Source organism: Sinohyriopsis cumingii, unplaced genomic scaffold (genome assembly GCF_028554795.1).
Source record: "Sinohyriopsis cumingii isolate HCF-2022 unplaced genomic scaffold, ASM2855479v2 utg002017l, whole genome shotgun sequence".
NCBI lineage: Eukaryota > Metazoa > Mollusca > Bivalvia > Unionida > Unionidae > Sinohyriopsis > Sinohyriopsis cumingii.
The window spans coordinates 2,360,363-2,378,935 of record NW_028316105.1 but is presented as its reverse complement, the minus strand read 5'-3'; the positions used below and the strand labels follow the sequence as shown (position 1 = coordinate 2,378,935).

The 18,573-nt window shown below is 34.6% G+C and overlaps 1 protein-coding gene across 2 annotated transcripts in view; it reads right to left on the bottom strand.

Moving 5' to 3' along the window:
* LOC149771251 (uncharacterized) overlaps positions 1-18,573 on the bottom strand; it is a 123,299-nt gene that overhangs the window by 37,991 nt on the left and 66,735 nt on the right. For both annotated transcript variants that reach the window (XM_089948681.1, XM_089948682.1), the window contains exon 10: positions 3,200-3,366. In XM_089948681.1, the coding sequence (XP_089804807.1) occupies positions 3,200-3,366 (167 nt within the window). The remainder of the gene's footprint in view (positions 1-3,199; positions 3,367-18,573) is intronic.

The following is an 18,573-nucleotide window of genomic DNA, read 5'->3' as shown; positions in this document are numbered from 1 at the left end:
GATTCCTGTGACTATACCTATAGTCAGCTTTCAGTTAAAATGCAACTAGTGACAAAATTCTCCAATAATATAAATGCTCAGTAAGTTGTGTATTAAGTGTAAGGGATTAAATAATTTTGAATTGGACCATAATTATTCCAGTAAATAAAGTGGGGTACAAAAATAATGTACTAAAAGCTGAAGACAATGTTGATCAGAGGTTATCTGTAATTAAATAATCTCACCTTTCTTTCAGATCAGACAGCAGAAAAGTAAAATTATTAGAGGATGAAGTTTGTAGGTTAACTTTTATGAACTGTTCATGAAGTCAGTTCATCAATATTTCATGAACTGTTCAAGAACAGTTTGTGAAGTGTGAGTTCATGAATTCATAATTTCATGAACTGACCATTTTCAGTTCATGCAAATTCATGAATAGTTAATGAACCTTTTGATGAACTTTCATGAACCATTCAAGAACAGTTCATGCCAGTTCATGAATTATTCATGATCATTTCATAGGGTAGTGCACCACCTGCCAAGTGGAAAGAGAAACACACTAACATGGGCATGAGATGTCCAGTGTACCACCTCATTAATGGGAGGGACCAATATGCTGGGATGGTGCTCCACCTCCCTAATGGGTGGGGTAATTGCGCTTATTTGGTGCTCCACCTCACTAAAGGGTGGGAGCAACACGCCATTTGGGGTTCAATATGAGCAGAGCAACACCTTCCTATCAGCAGGGAACAATGTGCTGCATAGAACATAAAGAGTTACTCATATCTCCTCCATTTTGGTGGGAGGCTATCAACTCCTTGAATGTTCAGTCCCTCTTTCTGGGCTGCTCTCATATGCTGCTTTAGCAAGTTGGTCCCATAAAATCCTGAGACATTGGCGTGCTCACAGTCCTGGGGAAATTATGATGAGGGGGATTCATTTTGTTTCCTCTACTGGCCATAGTTTTCGAAAAGTCATAATTTGTAGTGTGCACAAGGAGCAATAGATGCAATTTGGGTGTGCCAAGTGCCCTTCTTGTGGCCATACTGTCCTTCAGACTGTCCTTACATTATTCTGAAAAACAGAAATATTGGCAATATTTTAAATCTCCAGCGTACACTCACCTGGTTATATTGAGTGCATGCCAAGTACGTTCGTGTGTTTACATGAGGTAAACACATGATGACCCGATTTAAATATCTTATTCCTTTTATTTACAACAAGAACTTACCGTTTTAACTTTGTATGGAAGAAAAAGTACAGATACACATGAACTAACAGCAGAGTGAGAGCATGGATGTTATAAGTTTACTTATTATATGCTCATTTATTTCTCAGTTAACTTTACATTGTCAGAATCGTTCAGTATTACCCGATACTGAACTCGCGCGCCAATACGCATATAGCATTCACATGCATAAAGGAACGACTCTCTAATGCAAACAAACAATGGACGCAGACACAAGCACTTTTGATTTGTAAACAGATAATATACACTTGCATAAGAGGCAATTTACATTGTGGTTGTTTAAATGTTTCTGAATTAACTAAAATAGATGTTTCATGGACTGCCACATCCCAGCTGCTTTGGCACATTCCGCATTAAATTTGTTGATACAATGTTTCGGATTTAGGCTAGCTACAGTATACAACAGATTCAAGAAGGGTCCTTACAAATAACATACAAGTGACAAGTCATACACTGTCTTCTTTAGCTGGTGATAAGAATGGCAAAAGAAAATACTTACAGTTTTACATCCTGAATTTCCTCAAAATATACTTTCTTAGTTCTGCAAATCTGAATTACATGAGCCATCTCATAGGTTCTCAATCTTGATTACACATTTCGAAATTGTACTGTAATTTCGATGATAAGTGCAATTACATCCTCCTTAGTGCACTCAAAATGAAATAAGCATTAAATTCCATAGCGACTTTTTGATAATTGCAATTGAAAGACTTCATATTTTTCCCAAATTATGATTTCAAACATTCAATGACAGAAACAGAAACACATTTGCAGATGTCGACACATTTCTCCCTCGCTGCTTCAATCCCATGCATTTCATGTGGAATTGTCACATATAAATCCTGTCCATAATCACAAAAGTTTGTAGAATCGAAAAAAATACCAAAATCTATTAATTCCAGATCAAATGGAAAAGTTGTTGCAATATGCATTCATTCACAACATGACTCCAAATTTCAATTTTAACTAGACACACCATTTTCTTTCGAAAGTTATGTCGAGCACGCAGCTATGTTCAAATTTATCTTTGCAGAGTTATGTGCACAATAATAATGTTGTTGTTGTGTAACGATGAATACGTTCTGGTGTATTTAGTTTGAATGCAGCATACATTCAGTTACTTTGTTTCTTGTCGTGTATTTTGTTAATGTTATTAAACATTAGGCAGAATAAAAAAAATTAGCATATAATAAAAAGGTTATAGCATTTGTATGGGAAAATATGAACTCGTTTTGTCGGATGGGTATATTGCACTCCCGAGGTTGTGCAGTATTTCCATTAGAAAAACTCGTTCATATTTTTCCATACAAATGCAGTAACCTATAAATCTTAAAGGAAACACCAACAATAACATAATTTTTTACTCAGCATGTCAATTTTATTTTAATAGAAAGAAAATGCTAGCTTCTCATTGCCACTTAATGTTAGGCAAGTTATTGCTGTTATTTATTTACACTTTTAAGGACTTACTTGTACATTATTTGTTCATTTTTGAATGGTTTAACCAAACCCCAAACAGGTGGGATACTTAAGATAACTTAATGTCTCTTAATGAATTGGAATCTTTAAAGGGAGAAACCATTACTGGTACAGAATTATTAATTACGGAACATTTGATCATTTGAAATGACTAGATGGATGAGTGCTTAGGTGGTAAACACTGGCTAAAGGTAGATTTTCTCTAGTGAACAAACATAATGTCCATACAGCAAAACATCCTTGAAAACTATGACCATTCTTCATAAGTCCCAAGCCAGGTGCATAAGTGGTTTGCATCATACTGACAAATCTCTAGTCTGTAGGAGTCTGTACTCACACTGAATTCAGTGTTTTCTTGGCATGAAAAAGCATAAGCTACACAACATCAATGTGTAAGTAATTATTATAAAAGTTTTAAGAAACAAATAGCCCTAATGCAGAAGGAATCTAAAGTAAGAATTGTGACATTAATAACACACTATGTCTACAAACCTAGTAATTTTTGTGTCAGCTTTCCCTCTTCTTTAAACTTGCGCCAATATTTTGTGGCTTGGGGATGTTTTCTCAGGACAAACTTCTCAGCAGTGATGAGGGACTTCATAGCCTTGATCAACCATTGTGGTTCAAGCACAATCGATTCCCTCAGTTGTTCATTTGTGCTAGAAAAAAACAACAAACAATAAACAACAAAATTTCATTCAGAGACAGAGCATTTCCAATAAATGGTAATTGCAGCCTTGGTCAAGTAAAGGGGTATATACTATTCCTTTTCTTAAAATCACTCATTCTAGCCTTAACATCTTGAAGCAGAGCCAGTCTTATTGTTGTGTTCAGTTTTCAATTTGAGTGAAATTATTTATTCAAATAATTATTCACTGGAAATACAAAGTGCTCATCAATAATATTCTTCAACAGGAACATTAATCTGGAATGAAAGTTATTCAATTCAGACAAGGCCAGTTTTTGGACTGTATTATTGTGATACATCAAAATACACATTGCCACAGCCAAGGCCACTGGCACATAAGCATATTCAAGAATACTGGCACATCAACACATACATCTGGACTTGTGATAGAATGTTAAGGACTATTTTGAATCTAATTCACAATACTGTAAGTTCTTTATAAATCTTGCTTGACTTTGTATTCTAGGGAGATACATTATTTCTTGAATTTTACAAAACGTGTTGGTTTTTGTTCTTTTCTATAACTTAGTTTATGACCGCAAATTGAAATTGAAATCTATTTACCTCTACAACTATACAACTAGGTAAGCAAAATTTTCAAATGATTGTTCACAAATAAACACATCCATTAAGTGTATTTGATGTTGTTCTGCCAAATATGAGGTGCACTGAAGGTACAATATAACAAGTCTGCATGAAGGTAGACAGCATTAATGTCAAATTACCAGATTCAAACTTCTGTTCAAGGAAAAGGGCTTTTTAGAAAGTTACCACTATTTGTTTCCCACAATAAAGTCAAAATATGATAGCGGAAAACTTCACTGTGCATGTAAACTGAACTTTATTTAGTACAAGTCACTGACATAGCTTCTGTTACAAACATACTGAAGTCAAGATAACATTTCTTTAGCACAAGGTACTTCTGGTGCATACTGCCATGCAGAGCACAGGTACCTGTGACACATCCTTCCACCTAATTGCTTTTTCCTCAATATATGACATAGCCAGTGAATACATCTTGTACAAACTTATGGCAGAGTCAAACAATTATCCACCATAAGTGTTTTGTCATCATCTATGCAATAATAACTTCTTCACATCTGCACTGTAAATGTCGTGACTGCAAGATCTCAAGATGCTGAGACTTGACCACTTGTCTCTGAAATTTAACAGGCAAACTCTATAGTCATAACAAAATGTAATTTCTGGGGCAAAAGAACTACTTTTAATGATATAATACTTATATGTCATTTTTACCCTGCTCACATTTTGTCAGGACAAACCATGATCCACACTTTGATGTTCCCAATATCCCATACAGAAGTTTCCAAAACATCCAAAAACTGAAGTAAAAAAAAAGTCTGGCTCCACATCACAGGCCCTTGTGCAGTAGTCGTAGTCCTATATTTTTGCCTAGACAAGATCCTTTCCGAGTCTGCCCAGCTCAGCAAGTTCCAGCTCATCATACAATGCCTACTTAATTGGTTGATGTACCCCTGTTGGGCTAAGAATACTACCTTCATTTAATAAGAGACTCTTGTCAACACCCAAGAAGCAAGAGATGAAGAGGGTAGGGATTATTCAACCCAGTAATGCAATCACCTGTAACCAACCTCTGTCAGGTTATCTTATCCTGGACCATTAGCAGATGCAATGGTTGCTCCATTTCATGAGGTGGATGCCATTTCCATACTTTCAGAGTGGATGACGATTTTGAGAGCCCTTTCATAGGAAGTCTCAATTTACCCAAATCAAGGACCACTGTTAAAGACCCAAGCATGGTATACACACCCACTCCAACCTAACCTAGGTTATCAGACCTAAGATAAGAAAATAATGCTGAATCTTAATGATTGGAAGTTTGTGATATCTGTCTCAACTTTACAGATGGATAATCTTCTGTTCAGGCATACCTAGTTATGTGAAATTGTCCTTTAAAGCATATCACACTGAAAGTGTGTACACCTATTCATATATCGAGACCCCAACCATTTCAGGCATGTTCTAAACTATCTAACAAATGGAGAAGCAGACATGACCAGCAATTTCCCACACATTATTAGATACCCAAGTTAAGTGCAGAGGGAAGCAGAACACTACAACTTTCAGAATCTCAGTCTACATCTAGAGAGAAAACCTTCCCAACCAACCAAAACGAGAAATAGATTTTGTTCTTTATCTTGGTGTTAATTTTTTATATCTGTATCTTGAATGATTTTCATCAGGATTACTATGAAGTACTTTTGAAACAGTGTGGTTGTAAGTTTTTTTTCCCAATATAATATAAGACATTTCCATAATTAAATCAATTTTAATCACTGTATCCACTTTGTTATACTTCTTTGTGATGTACACATGTTGAAATGTATAATTACTTTTTAATTTTCATGAATGTTCTCAACTATGGGTGATAGTAGTATCGATTAATGGGAACATTTTTGTGTGATTTGTGTGTGTGTGTGTGTGTGTGTGTGCATGTGATTTGGATTTTTAACGCAGCGTTAACAATTTTTAGTCATATTGCTATGATATCTGCAGTGTGGCAGTGTATAGTGATGTCTTGCACTGGGGCATCATACCGCAGACATGTAGCCTGATGTCCCACCCAGTCATATTATCGTGACACCAGAATGATCAGTCCTAACACCAACCTCTGAATGCTGAGCGCCAAGTGAGACAGCTGTTAGTACCATTTGTAAATTTTTACTAATGTATCTGTTATATGTGTACACAAAAGCAAATTACATCTCAAATATAACCAAACCAATTTTTCTTATAAATGTTTTGCATAGAGGTTAAAATTAAATGCATGCTTAAGTTCTAAATACATTCAGGTTATGTGGTACAATAATGTGTTTTCTAACATTTATGCTGTTCTTGTGAGGTCTGGGGACAAAATGTCCTTAAGAGGGGGCCATGTAATGAACACTGACCTCGATACCCATTGAATTAACAACTGAATTACAATCTATAATTTCCTGGATGCAATATATGATTTATGTATAAAAATATATAATGTGGTTATATATTGACATGTCTTTCAGTGTTTTTGCAAGTGAATTTTCTTATCAGCATTGTATATTGGGACAAGCCTTCTTGCAATGTTTTGACCCTGATATAAAGAGGTTTGGTACATATTTTAACCTTGTTTGATTATTCTGTGCACATTTTGTAATGTCAGTAATAAAAATATGATAAAATTACATTATTATGTATAATTTAGCTGGGACAAGAGTAATGAAACTTTAGATTTATAAAAAAATGTTTGCACTGGTTTGGATTTAAATGCTAAGTTATGATTCTGCAGCACAGAATGCAGCTTAGAACTTGGAAATCTTGATGCAATATATTTTCAGAAAAATTGTTCAAGAGTAATTTCTTCTTGATTACTTTGAATGTTATGTGCTTATAGTACATGGTACCATGGTGGATGGATTATTAGAAATTATTGTTGTAGGCAAAGTAGGATGTTGTAAAATAATTTGGATAGAAATTTAAAACAAATGAATCTATTCTGCACCACACTTGCACAGAAAAATGGTTGCCAACCTTTCTGCATTATGTGGGAGGGGGTGCTCTTCTGCAGATACAATGACATGTTTCTTGCCCAAGTAACAGAATTGCAAAGGCCTGTACTTAATGAAATGCCTGAAATGTTAGAACTTGTATGTGCTTTGTTAGTATATATATATATATATATATATATATATATATATATATATAGAATTAGTCATCGTTGGACTTGTGCACATATAATTAGGTATTTGTATATTTTATGTGTTGTTATAATTCATAGTGTAGGAAATGACTATGATTTTTGTTTATGATGATAGTTTACTACATTGAGAAGTTTATTATTAAGAATGTGTATGCATGTTTCAGAAGTCGTCAATCATATTGTTTTTGTTATAGCACAATTATTGTAGAACCAGGCGTATGTGAGTGTGCGAGTTAACCTGATATTTTATTTGCCATTATTCTGATGAAAGATCTGTGACAGTGTGGTTAATTCTCCTGAGATTAGAACATGGAGACCAAATTATAGGTCCCTTCTAATTTCATAAGAAGCTTTACAGGTGGGAGTGAGAGGCGACACCCAAGAATTGAAGAGAAGAAAGACACACTGAGACCATATGGAAGGTCTATTGTGACGTAAGCAGTTGGGAGAGAGGCCTAGTACTAGAAGGAAGCATAGAAGAGAGTTCCAGAAGTGCAAGGAGAGCACAAAGTCGAGGGTACCGGAAGTACCAAGAAAGAGAGAGGAAGGAAGCATGGAAGAGAGTTACAGAAGTGCCAGGAGAGCATGGAGTCAAGGGTACCATAAGTACCAGAGAGGAGAGAGGAAGAAAGCATGGAAAAGAGTTACAGAAGTGCCAGGAGAGCATGGAGTCGAGGGTACAGGAAGTAACAGAGGAGAAAAAATGAGATGAATAGACGAGTAATAGAATCAACACTGAAGGCAAACATATGCTCTTAAGACTGCAATTTCATATGAGGATAGTAACTGGCAATGGAATAGATCACTGTATTTGTCGAAAGAATTATGGTTGAGAAATCGTAGACGAAATAGTTGAATTACGTTGATATTTTACTAAATTGTTATAACTTTCACCTTGAGTCTTTTATACACCTAAACCATCAGCATTGTTGACTGGGGGCTCAAAGCTATTTAAATTGAAATTGTCTGCCCTTCTCCGGCATTAAAAATAATACCCATAGGAGGTACATGCCAGTCCTAATAACAATCTTTCTAAAAGCCCTAGCTTTTGTTGTTTTTCTTTCATTCTCAGAATCCTTAGTTTTTTCCACCTTTTTCCAAAATAGTCATACTATTCTATTTTTCAATTTTGTGTTGAGAATTGATTATGAATACAAATTCAGCTATGACATTTGTCATGTGTTGTTCAATTTTTAAGAATAAAGAGGCTACCCAGACTGAAAAAGATGTAAACATAATTATTTTGCTCAAATTTATGAAAATAATTTGAGTAAAGGTTTTAGTTTTTCAGCAACTGTCATAAATTTTACTATTTTTCTGAATAAAATATAACTTCTTTTCCATGTTGCTCTACTACATGTCCCTTCCTTTCCACAATGTGCTGCTATAATTACTGTAAATGAAAATTACGCAGATATGACATCTAGTATGTTCACCATCTTGACAATCTTGTGACCGCTACTCTTCCTTAATGGTCGTATTAACATGGGGTTTACTTCGTCCTATATAGAGATGGTGCTGACCTTACATTCAAATATAGCCTTACATACAGGCTGAGCATTCCTCCAATTCTACGAGAAATTCTTCAGAAAATACTGGACAAAAAATTATGAAAAAGAAATAAAATTCCCACTTTTTATAGAATGGAGTGTGATTAATAATTTTTAATAAAACTGAAGCATACTGGTAAGCCATTACCATTTAGTGTGACTTTAATCAAGAACTGCAAATCATGTAACGCACATGTGTATGTAATGGTGCCATGAGTGGTATAGAAACTGCTACTATATGACCATGAAAAGGCTGTGATTTGTATACTTAGCATATATAATACTGCTATAACTCTCTAAACAAAGCAGACTGTCAGCCGAAATGCTCAGAACGAGCTTGAAAAAACTGGGGGGAGGGGGCCTGCTGCTGCAAAAGGAGACAAAGATGGCAGAGAACACGATGTTCATGTTACAGAGGATGACTGCTGAAGCGAAATCCAAAGTTTCAGTTAGCATGTACAATAATATTTTCATTCAGAAAACTGGTAAAAAAGGTCGCATGACATGAGATCTGTCATTGCATTGCAAGGAAAGAAAACTTTACAGCTAAAAAGGATTTGTGTTAATTTCAGGACATAAATATTAACATGCTGATGAGTGTAAAGGTACACATAATTATGTACCCAATTAAATGTTTAGTTCAGACAAATAGTAGCAATTTCATGAGTAACCCCCACCTATCCAACCCTTGGCTGGGAAGGTGGGGGGTGTCTTTCCCATCATTTAAAATTCCTGTAAAGTTTGTATATACACTTGACTGGATGATCATATCAACGTCAAGGTTTTCAACAAAATTCTTAAGTCTTGTTTGAAACAAAATCCATTCTGGACAAGTTCTTGGCAATAAGCACATGGGCAGCTGTTTGTACATATATTCAGTTCATTACAGACCTCTCAATTTCTTTAGAGAGGTCTCTAATTCAATTAGATTCCTTTATAATTTAAATAGAAAGCTCTATATATAAATTATATACCTCTCTAATTCAATTTGATTAAAGACCTTAAGATTTTGTTTCATTTGTAGACATCTATAACTGAATTGCAGACCTAGGTAATAGAATTAGAGAGGTCTGTAATAGGATTAAAGCGATCTGTAACAGAATTTGAAACCTCAGTTCAACCTTATACCTCCAAAATATTCTTGAATTTCAAGAATGCACAGTAAAGCCCTAACACTCTGTCTGACATTCTTCATTGGGTTTTCTCCAAACATAAACTTTTTATCTTTGCTGAAAACATCTTTAGTTTCATCATTAAGAATTATTATTGACTACTGGTTTTCAAATGTCAAGTTATTTCTCTACTTAAACATTCAAATAAGTGATGCAAGATCTTGATGCGACTTCACTGTTTGCTTTCTTATAGTACATCTCCTTAAACCTAAACTCTTTCATCTTCTAATGATAGTGATTTCAAAACATAAAAAACTGACAGACACATTAACACCATGGGCAGCTGCTGATAATATTGTGAAACTGAAGTTTGAATGTGATAAATACAGATAGAAATTGTATCATCATCCATTTTATGGGTGAGTTTTGCTTGTCCAAATTATTTCTCATGTTCTATGGATCCTGTTGTGAAGCATTTTCAAACTATTCTGAATTTGCATAACCTAATATTCCATTCTTTACAGATATTTTTCTTATATTACTTAAATCTGTAATGGCTAAAAGTATTAGCATCTGCTTCTGACTGTTTCCCATAACAAATGTATCATTTTTAACTGTAATCAATATATTCATTAGTGCACATATAGCAAATGATGTTCAATATTCATCTTAAGCCATGCAGCAACCATTATATATATATATATATATATATATATATATATATCATTAATTGATGTTAACCTTTCTTGCTCAGGTAGTTTCTCACTTTTGACCATGCACTATATTGATGAGTGAATCATGAATAATATCATGCAAAGAAAACCTTGTTTTTTTTTTATTATAAGACCAAATATTAGTGTAGTACAAGATGTCCATTTATCATCTGGACTTAACTTGCTATTCGACTGCAAGCCATAAGGCTAAACTGAAGTGTCCCCAGTTTCACAAACTTCTTGAAATTTCTTACTCAAGTTCAGAAACTTTAATCTTTTTCTTTTTGCTTAGTTGGGAAAACTGATTCTTTCAGAAATGTCAGCAGGAACCAGGGATTAGATGAAGCATAATTCATTATATTAGAATGGGATTGGTCAAATGTTCTAAAAACATAACTGCCCTTCTCCCTATATTATGAAAACATTTCAACATAATTCAACATGACAAACAGTCTAACAAAAACCAATACTGACAGAGAGAGAATGATATAAATCATGATTTGTTTAATTAATTGAATTTGTTAGGTATTGTTTATATATTTGCATTAAAGTTGTAAAATTCTGTATTTCTAATTTGTATCGTGCATTCCCAAAGCACTAAATCTAATGTAACAGTTGGATACAGACTTCTTCAGTACTGTTGTCATCAACTCATTGATAACTGTACTTGAGTGGTAGGAAAGGCCTTTGGCTTTTTATTTTATAAGCACCACAACTGCTATTCCCCATGACGTTTGCCAATTTTAGCAAAAAGAGAACACCCATTATGCACCTATGGATTGTCAGCATTAATAATCCATGAAAGTGAAGTGAACCAAACAAGGAGCCAGAATCATACAGTGATGCAGGGCAAAACCACTATTTCACTCAGGCCCTCAACTGTAATCCACTTCAGACTGCTAGATTTGCAATCACCGAGCCGGTATTGTAGCTGATCTCAGAGCAATTAAGCCACTTGTAATCCCCATTTTTTAATTCGATTCACAGCAATGTTTTTGATACTATCAGCAACTCGCATTACACATTGTTTAGTGATTAATGCAGTGATGACAATACCCCAAGCACTTTTAGTGCGCCTGTGAACAATACATGAACAATGTCACCAGGTCCAGTTCCATATTATTTCACATAAATCAGTTTTCCTGCGTTAACAATGGGTAAATGTTTCAAATGTCCATGTACAATTGTCATTATATTAAATTATAGGTCGATTTATTCAGTTGTATCGTTAATGTTTATTCTCAAAGATCTACCACGTGCCCCATCTTCATCCACAGGGGTAAAAGGAATAAGTGTCAACCATGGCCGATACACAGAAGCTGTGGGAGTGATTGATGTCAAATCATTTGGTTCCACAGTTGGTGAAAACCCAAACAGTGTATAACCTTGAACAACTATGCCTGCTGTATCAGACTGCTTTCATAATTGGCACTGATAATGTCACAGGTTAAACTGATTTGCGTTGTTGAGGTAATTCTGACTGTCATGTGCAAAATTATATCCAGTACCGGATGCAAGTGATGAATGCAAAACAAAATTTATTTTCGGGAAGATCTTTTGGCCAACCAAGAACTGTTGTCCATGAGGACTGTCCAGTGTCAACCAGATACTGCAGAGTTTAATTGAGATGACATAGCTAAGTGTGGGCTCATGTTCACACATAGAAATTTTAGAGTCTTTACTAGTCAACACCAAAATTCTTCATCAGCATGAGGTAATATCAATGCGCCTTAAGGAAGTTCTACCATACCTAATGATGTCAACGAGCTGGTGAAAACACAAATGTGTTGTTTGCAGGCAGACCCCCAAACAGTTGTGTTCAGATATTAGAAAAACTTTAATGTAACACATGTAGAAAAAGTCACACAAATTATGGTTTTGTTGATGAGATTGTAATATTCAAGGCAATGCATTGGGTTGCATTGACAGCAACCTGTTGCATCGCAGCACACATTTAGTGTATCACACGATGTGTCTCAATTGTTTCAGAACTCATCATCGGTGTTATACAAATAAAGTTTGCCATATAAATCATTGATATCTTCAACAAGCTCATGCATCAGCGCAATATATGTTTCTGTCCATGATGCCATTGGTGAGGAACCATGGACAAATCAATGCAGCCTCATGAATGATTTCTGGTGAGTTGTTGGCAGCACGAACTGATCCCACAAGTGTTTCCAACAGATCTGTGAGGTTGTTTGGGTCACACAGCCCAAAAATGTCTTCTCCTTGTTTTGACAGTTGTTGTTGATACCTTTCCATTTGTTTTTCTACCCAGTGTTTGTATTCTTACATTGTGTCAAATTCGTAAATTATATGTCTAGGTTATTGATCTGATCACTCTGCCAATTTTTCCCATTCTGCTTCCATTTCGGCAAACAAAGTTGGAGACATGTGTAAATCTTGTGCTGTGGGATAAGGTCTTCATTGTGGGCTTTGTCCTGTTGGAAGTAAAAGTAACACTTCACTTTGTGGAGCATGTTTTCTTCCGCGTATACTGTACTGGTGGAGGCACAGGTAAATCTTTGCTTTTTCACGTTCTTGATGAGTAAGCTTTTGTTGTATTTGTTGTTGTTTCAGCCACTATGATGTTCTTCTTCATCTGGTATGGGTGCAGGATGTTTTTCTTTGGGTTGTTTTCACATAGCTTTTATTTTTTCAGGTTTAGTAAGTCCATTTTCTTTCTTTGGTTGTTGGTTTTATTGTTCTGATGCTTTTGCAAGTGTTTCTTCTGTGTTTGTGCAGGTGCAGGTGCAGATGTCTGCATATATTCTGGTGTTTTTGCACATTTGTTCATGCAAGTTTTTCAGGCCATAGCAGAGCTAAATCTTTGCTTTTGGGTGCACGTTCTTGAAATGCATGTCTTTGCAACTGTTGTTTCTCATGTTTATGATGGTATTCATAATATTGTTTTTCTTCTTCCTCTGTAATATGTTCCATGTCAGGATCTAGTGTTTGCAATCTAGGACACTGTTGTTGTCTTGGCAATACATCTTGTTGTCTTGACAATTCCTCTTGTTGTGGCTGCAATGGTATTACTGGATTACTGGATGAGATTCATATATTCTCTCCAAAAAGTTTTACCTTCTTCAGCTCTTCCACCAACAAATCAGTTAATTATTGGTTTCTTTCCAGTAAACTCTCTAAATACCGTTTTAGGCTATACAGTGCTCATAAATTTATGATGTGTTCTCGACGTCATTTTTATTGCATACTATTTCTAATGGTGGAGTCCATTAAGAGTGACATGTATTGGATTTGTGAAAATGGCCTGGTGAGCTGATTCTTTAAAATAGTGAACTGGTGTTGACAACTGCGACTTCTATTCGGTTGGCTCATTTAGCATCTTGGCAACTGCCAGTCTAACGTTTTAATCAAGGGTACGGGTGCCTTTTGCAAATACACCAACAGTCTCTCCAATTTCTCCATCTTCTTTGCATTCCTCAATCGCCTGTGGCAAGAGCATAATAGTCTCTGCAGTTGCTCTATTGGCATTTTTTATATCCTTGGTGTGTTTAGCTACTTTACGAATTGGATCTGGTTTTTCTTTTGTTCCCTGTTCTTATTGCCACCTGTTCCACCTTGCGCCCTTTTAATATCCACAGCACATTTGGCAATTTCTTTTGTTGGTTTAATAAGCAGTGTAAACGTTTGCTCAAACCCTTTTGTGAGATCGTCTCATGCAGCTTGTCGTGACTGTAACATGTCTTTGACATTTTGACAGCCTTCTATAACTTTATGAATCAATTCCTGGTGTTTACAAGCTGTTTTCCCAGACTGCTTTGCATGATATTCAATAACATCACTGGTGGACATTTTATATAACTGTTATGATTGTTAAATTTTATTTTCCAAATGTGCATGATATTTTCCCTCGTGACTTTAAGTTCCAGTCAATTCATTGGTGAGTAAACTAGACATATGTCCTATGATCAGCATAAACATGTCTTGAAACTCATCCCACAGTTGGAGATGCACCAAGTCCAATGAATGCTTCCAAGACCATGCATGTCAATGCCATGAAATATCAACATGTTCATTTGTCACAAATCACATTAAGAACCTGTGCGTATCATTGAACCAACTAAATTAAATGCCAGGTTATGCACGACTTAATAATAGTTTGATATTTAGTGAGTCTAATGCCCAATACTTATCATATATAATATCAATGAGTTTAACATAATTTATGATATATAATATCAAGTCCTACATAATTCACAATAAAAAATATTAATAAACCGAACACCCAATAATTTATGATGTATAATATCAATGATTCTAACACAAAATAATATACGATATATAATAATAATAAGTGTAACATAATGTATGATATATAATATCAGTGTCTAACATGCAATAATTTATCATATATATATATATATATATATATATATATATATATATATATATATATATATATATCAGTGAGTATAAAATAAAATAATTTATCATATATATTTAATTTGAAGATCTATGACCCAATAATACAGGTTGATGATTCAAATAATTCTTTTTTTAACGTAAATAATTAAATACCATACATAAACAGTAAGTTTTAGACCCATATGTACATTAGCAAGGGTGAATAACATAGGACAACACAGTTTTTAAAAAAATTCTAAGCATAAAGCAGACATCTCGGTTAGTTGTGTTATAAACGCAGACTCAACAATACCAGTTTAATGATCAACTATTTATTTTAAATATGAAAGAATTAAATAAGTTATACACAATATGGATCAATATATACGCAAGTACTAGTGAATACCACTTGATAAGACTGAGTTTATAATAAAATGCTAAGTATAAAGGATACATCCCAGTTATTCAAGTCATATAACACTGACCTGACAATCCACTTACCGTGACCTATTTATACCCAACAATACAGGTTTAAGGCTCAAATAATTTTTGTAGAAAGAATTAAATATGATATATAGGATATGGAATGATATATACATTAGCACTAATGAATTCCACATTACAAGACAGATTTTAATAAAATTCTAAGAATACAGGATACATCCTACTAATTCAGGTTATTTTAATTATTTAACAAAACCCATCAATCTATGCACTTTGAGTATGTATGTGTGTGGGGGGGGGGGGGGGCATAAAGTACTCTCTGTCCCACCCTGACAATTTTGTTCATGCTCATTCACTTTTGTTGAAGTTTGATATGTCACTTTGCATTTAACATCTTGACTACAAAGTTCAGTTCTTACCATTTTCCAGCAAAATGTTGTTGTTGTTGTTGTTTTGGGGCTTAACGCCATTTTTCAGCACACGATAGGCTATACATGGCGGCCAGTATTAATGGTGGAGGAAGAACCCGGGAAAACCCCGGAAAGAACCACCGACCCACGAGAAGCCCAGCAAAATGTAATCAAGTTATGTTCCTTGCTTTAAACAGACAGTTTCTGATATTTTTTCAGGAATGTGATATGGAATGATGGCATCAGTGTGTTTCAGAACTTTCCATTTTTAATTTAGTTTCCTCTTAATAATGTTTGAAGGACTTAATGGATTCAAAATTAAATCTGGTATGAGGATTTATGTTAGGACAATCTAGGTCAATTTCAATTGTTATTGTTTTATGGCAAATGTTTATGGAGTTCTGATCAATGTCTGACTTTGCTCTTTGTTCTTCAATTTTGTTTTCATTCACTAACATTTGTGACACTTCATGCACTAAAATCAAACTTGGTTCAAAACACTATGTTAAGAAAATCCATGTAAAGTTAAATTTTCACTGGTTTCCACCATATACATATAGTCATATGCCCTTGTTAGACTTCAAACTTTGCCCTTTTATTTTGTCTCTTCTCAATAACTTGTGAAGGACCTCTGATTTGGCATGAAGTGTTTAATCAACAATATCTAGGCTAGGTTTGACTTCTACTTTTCAACAAACATTTATGGAAATTTGCCTCTGCTGTCTTTAAACTCTGCCATTTCTGCAATAACATTTCATGGACTTCATGGATTTAATTGAAGTTCTGCATGAAGGTTTACATTAAAAAGACTTAAGTTAAGCTTTTAGAACAAAACTTTCAACTGACACCATATGGCTATTGCTGTACTAGGGTGCAATTAAATGCTAGCGCATCCTCCCACCCATCCATCCATACATATTATATTTTCAGTGTTTTCTGGGAAAATGTTATGGAGTTTTGGCACTTATTTGACTCTGAACTTGCCCTACAATTTCCACTCAATAACTTCTGAAAGACTTCATGGATTGAAACCAAATGTTATTATTAATCCTTCAAGTTATCTTAAGATCTAGGTCAATGCTCACTTTTTAGAATATTTCTACAAAACTTTATTTCGTTACGGCGCCTATCTGACTTGTATATATTCCCTTCAATTGCAAGTTTCAAGTTATTCTAAACATGTATGACAGTGTTAATTAATTTCCACTTCACACTTTGTATGCAAAAGGCTTTCGGATAAGTGGTAACAAACTAATTTGTATTCTATGTTTGTCTACAGGAAGCAGTGAATTCAGATGCCTATTATAGTGGAGAAGTTATTTATGTCATATAGTGTTGTAGTTATCCATGTCTTTGATGAGAAGTTAAATTTGTATATATCTCTCTTCACAAAATTAATTATTGTTGGTTATGTTAGAGGTTTACATCCATATTTATTGTTAATCTTAGTAGCAGCAATTCCTGTTAAATATGGTGTTAACTAACCCACTCAGGGATGTTAACTTCAACAAATCAGGATTTCAAGCAATTGAAACAAAGAAATTCATTACGGCTTGGAATGCTGTGTTCATAGACTTATGATATATCACTGATAGCAAGTTTTCCCTTTAACAGTCAAACATTTAGATTTGTTGCAAAATGTTTAACTCTTTAAGTAGATGCAAAGTGTTTGAAATAGAGTTAAGTATCTACAGTGTAATTTGGAATTAATTAGCTCATAATAAAATGTTTCACAAGCAATATCCTGCTTATCATATAATTGGTTGAAATTGGTATATACATTAAATCTTACTAAGGAATGTGAATGGAGAGAGGATATACAGATATAATTTGGTTATTATATTTAGGTTTTGTGTATTTGAATTTGAATGATGGAGTTGGATACATGCCTGCAGTTAACACAATCAGACCATATGTTACCTCAGCATTAGTCTATAGTACAAGTCATATGGGGTGATGAATGCGCATTTACTCATTTTAAATTAAATATAAATTGTTCTTTTAAAATTTAACACTAATTTTCTTTAACCAATGTCTATTCAATCCTGATTATTGAATGCTCTGCACCTTAACTGTCATCAAGAAACTTCCAAATGAAAATGATCTATCACTATGGATTTTTACAATGGTAGCCTTATACTAAGATGGTTTAAAATAAGAGCATGTTGAGTGGAATCGTCACAATCAAGGGTAGTACAAATTTGTTTATCAATATGCGTAGCTTTCATAGTGACATCACAATTCGCGAATTTCAATCTGGATTATACTACATCACACCGTTAAGTTCATTTTGTCAAAAAATGTCCACACTTTAACACTGATTTATCCATATGCACCTCGCGGGGCATCTAAATAATGGCCTTGCTAAGGAATATGGATGTATACAAATCCAAATAAAGTGAATACCTGCCACTTAAAGGTATGTAGAATCAAATTCTAAAAAATGACACCAATTACTGAAATAGTCTGTTTTGAATGCCTACATGACCCCTGTGACTAATAATAAAGAAGGGTCTTCAGGGAATGCTTTTCATGAGGACTGAAAGGATAATTTATAATCTAGGGGCAACCATAATACAAGGGCATTCCCAGTCAGTGACCAGACATTGAGCCATCAAAATCGTAGTGCCTGTGAACTGTGGGGTGCCTATGCTGCTACGTGCAGCTAATGGCAAACTACTTGATACAAGACCATGTGTGTCATAGCTGCATATATGTGTCAGTGTGTCATATAATAGACACACACATCCCCCCACTGAATATTTACAATGAGACATTATAGCATCAGTTGAGAATATGGACAAACAGTCAACAATTATCAAGTGTAGGAGGCCGGGTATTACAGTCCAGTGAGCAAACC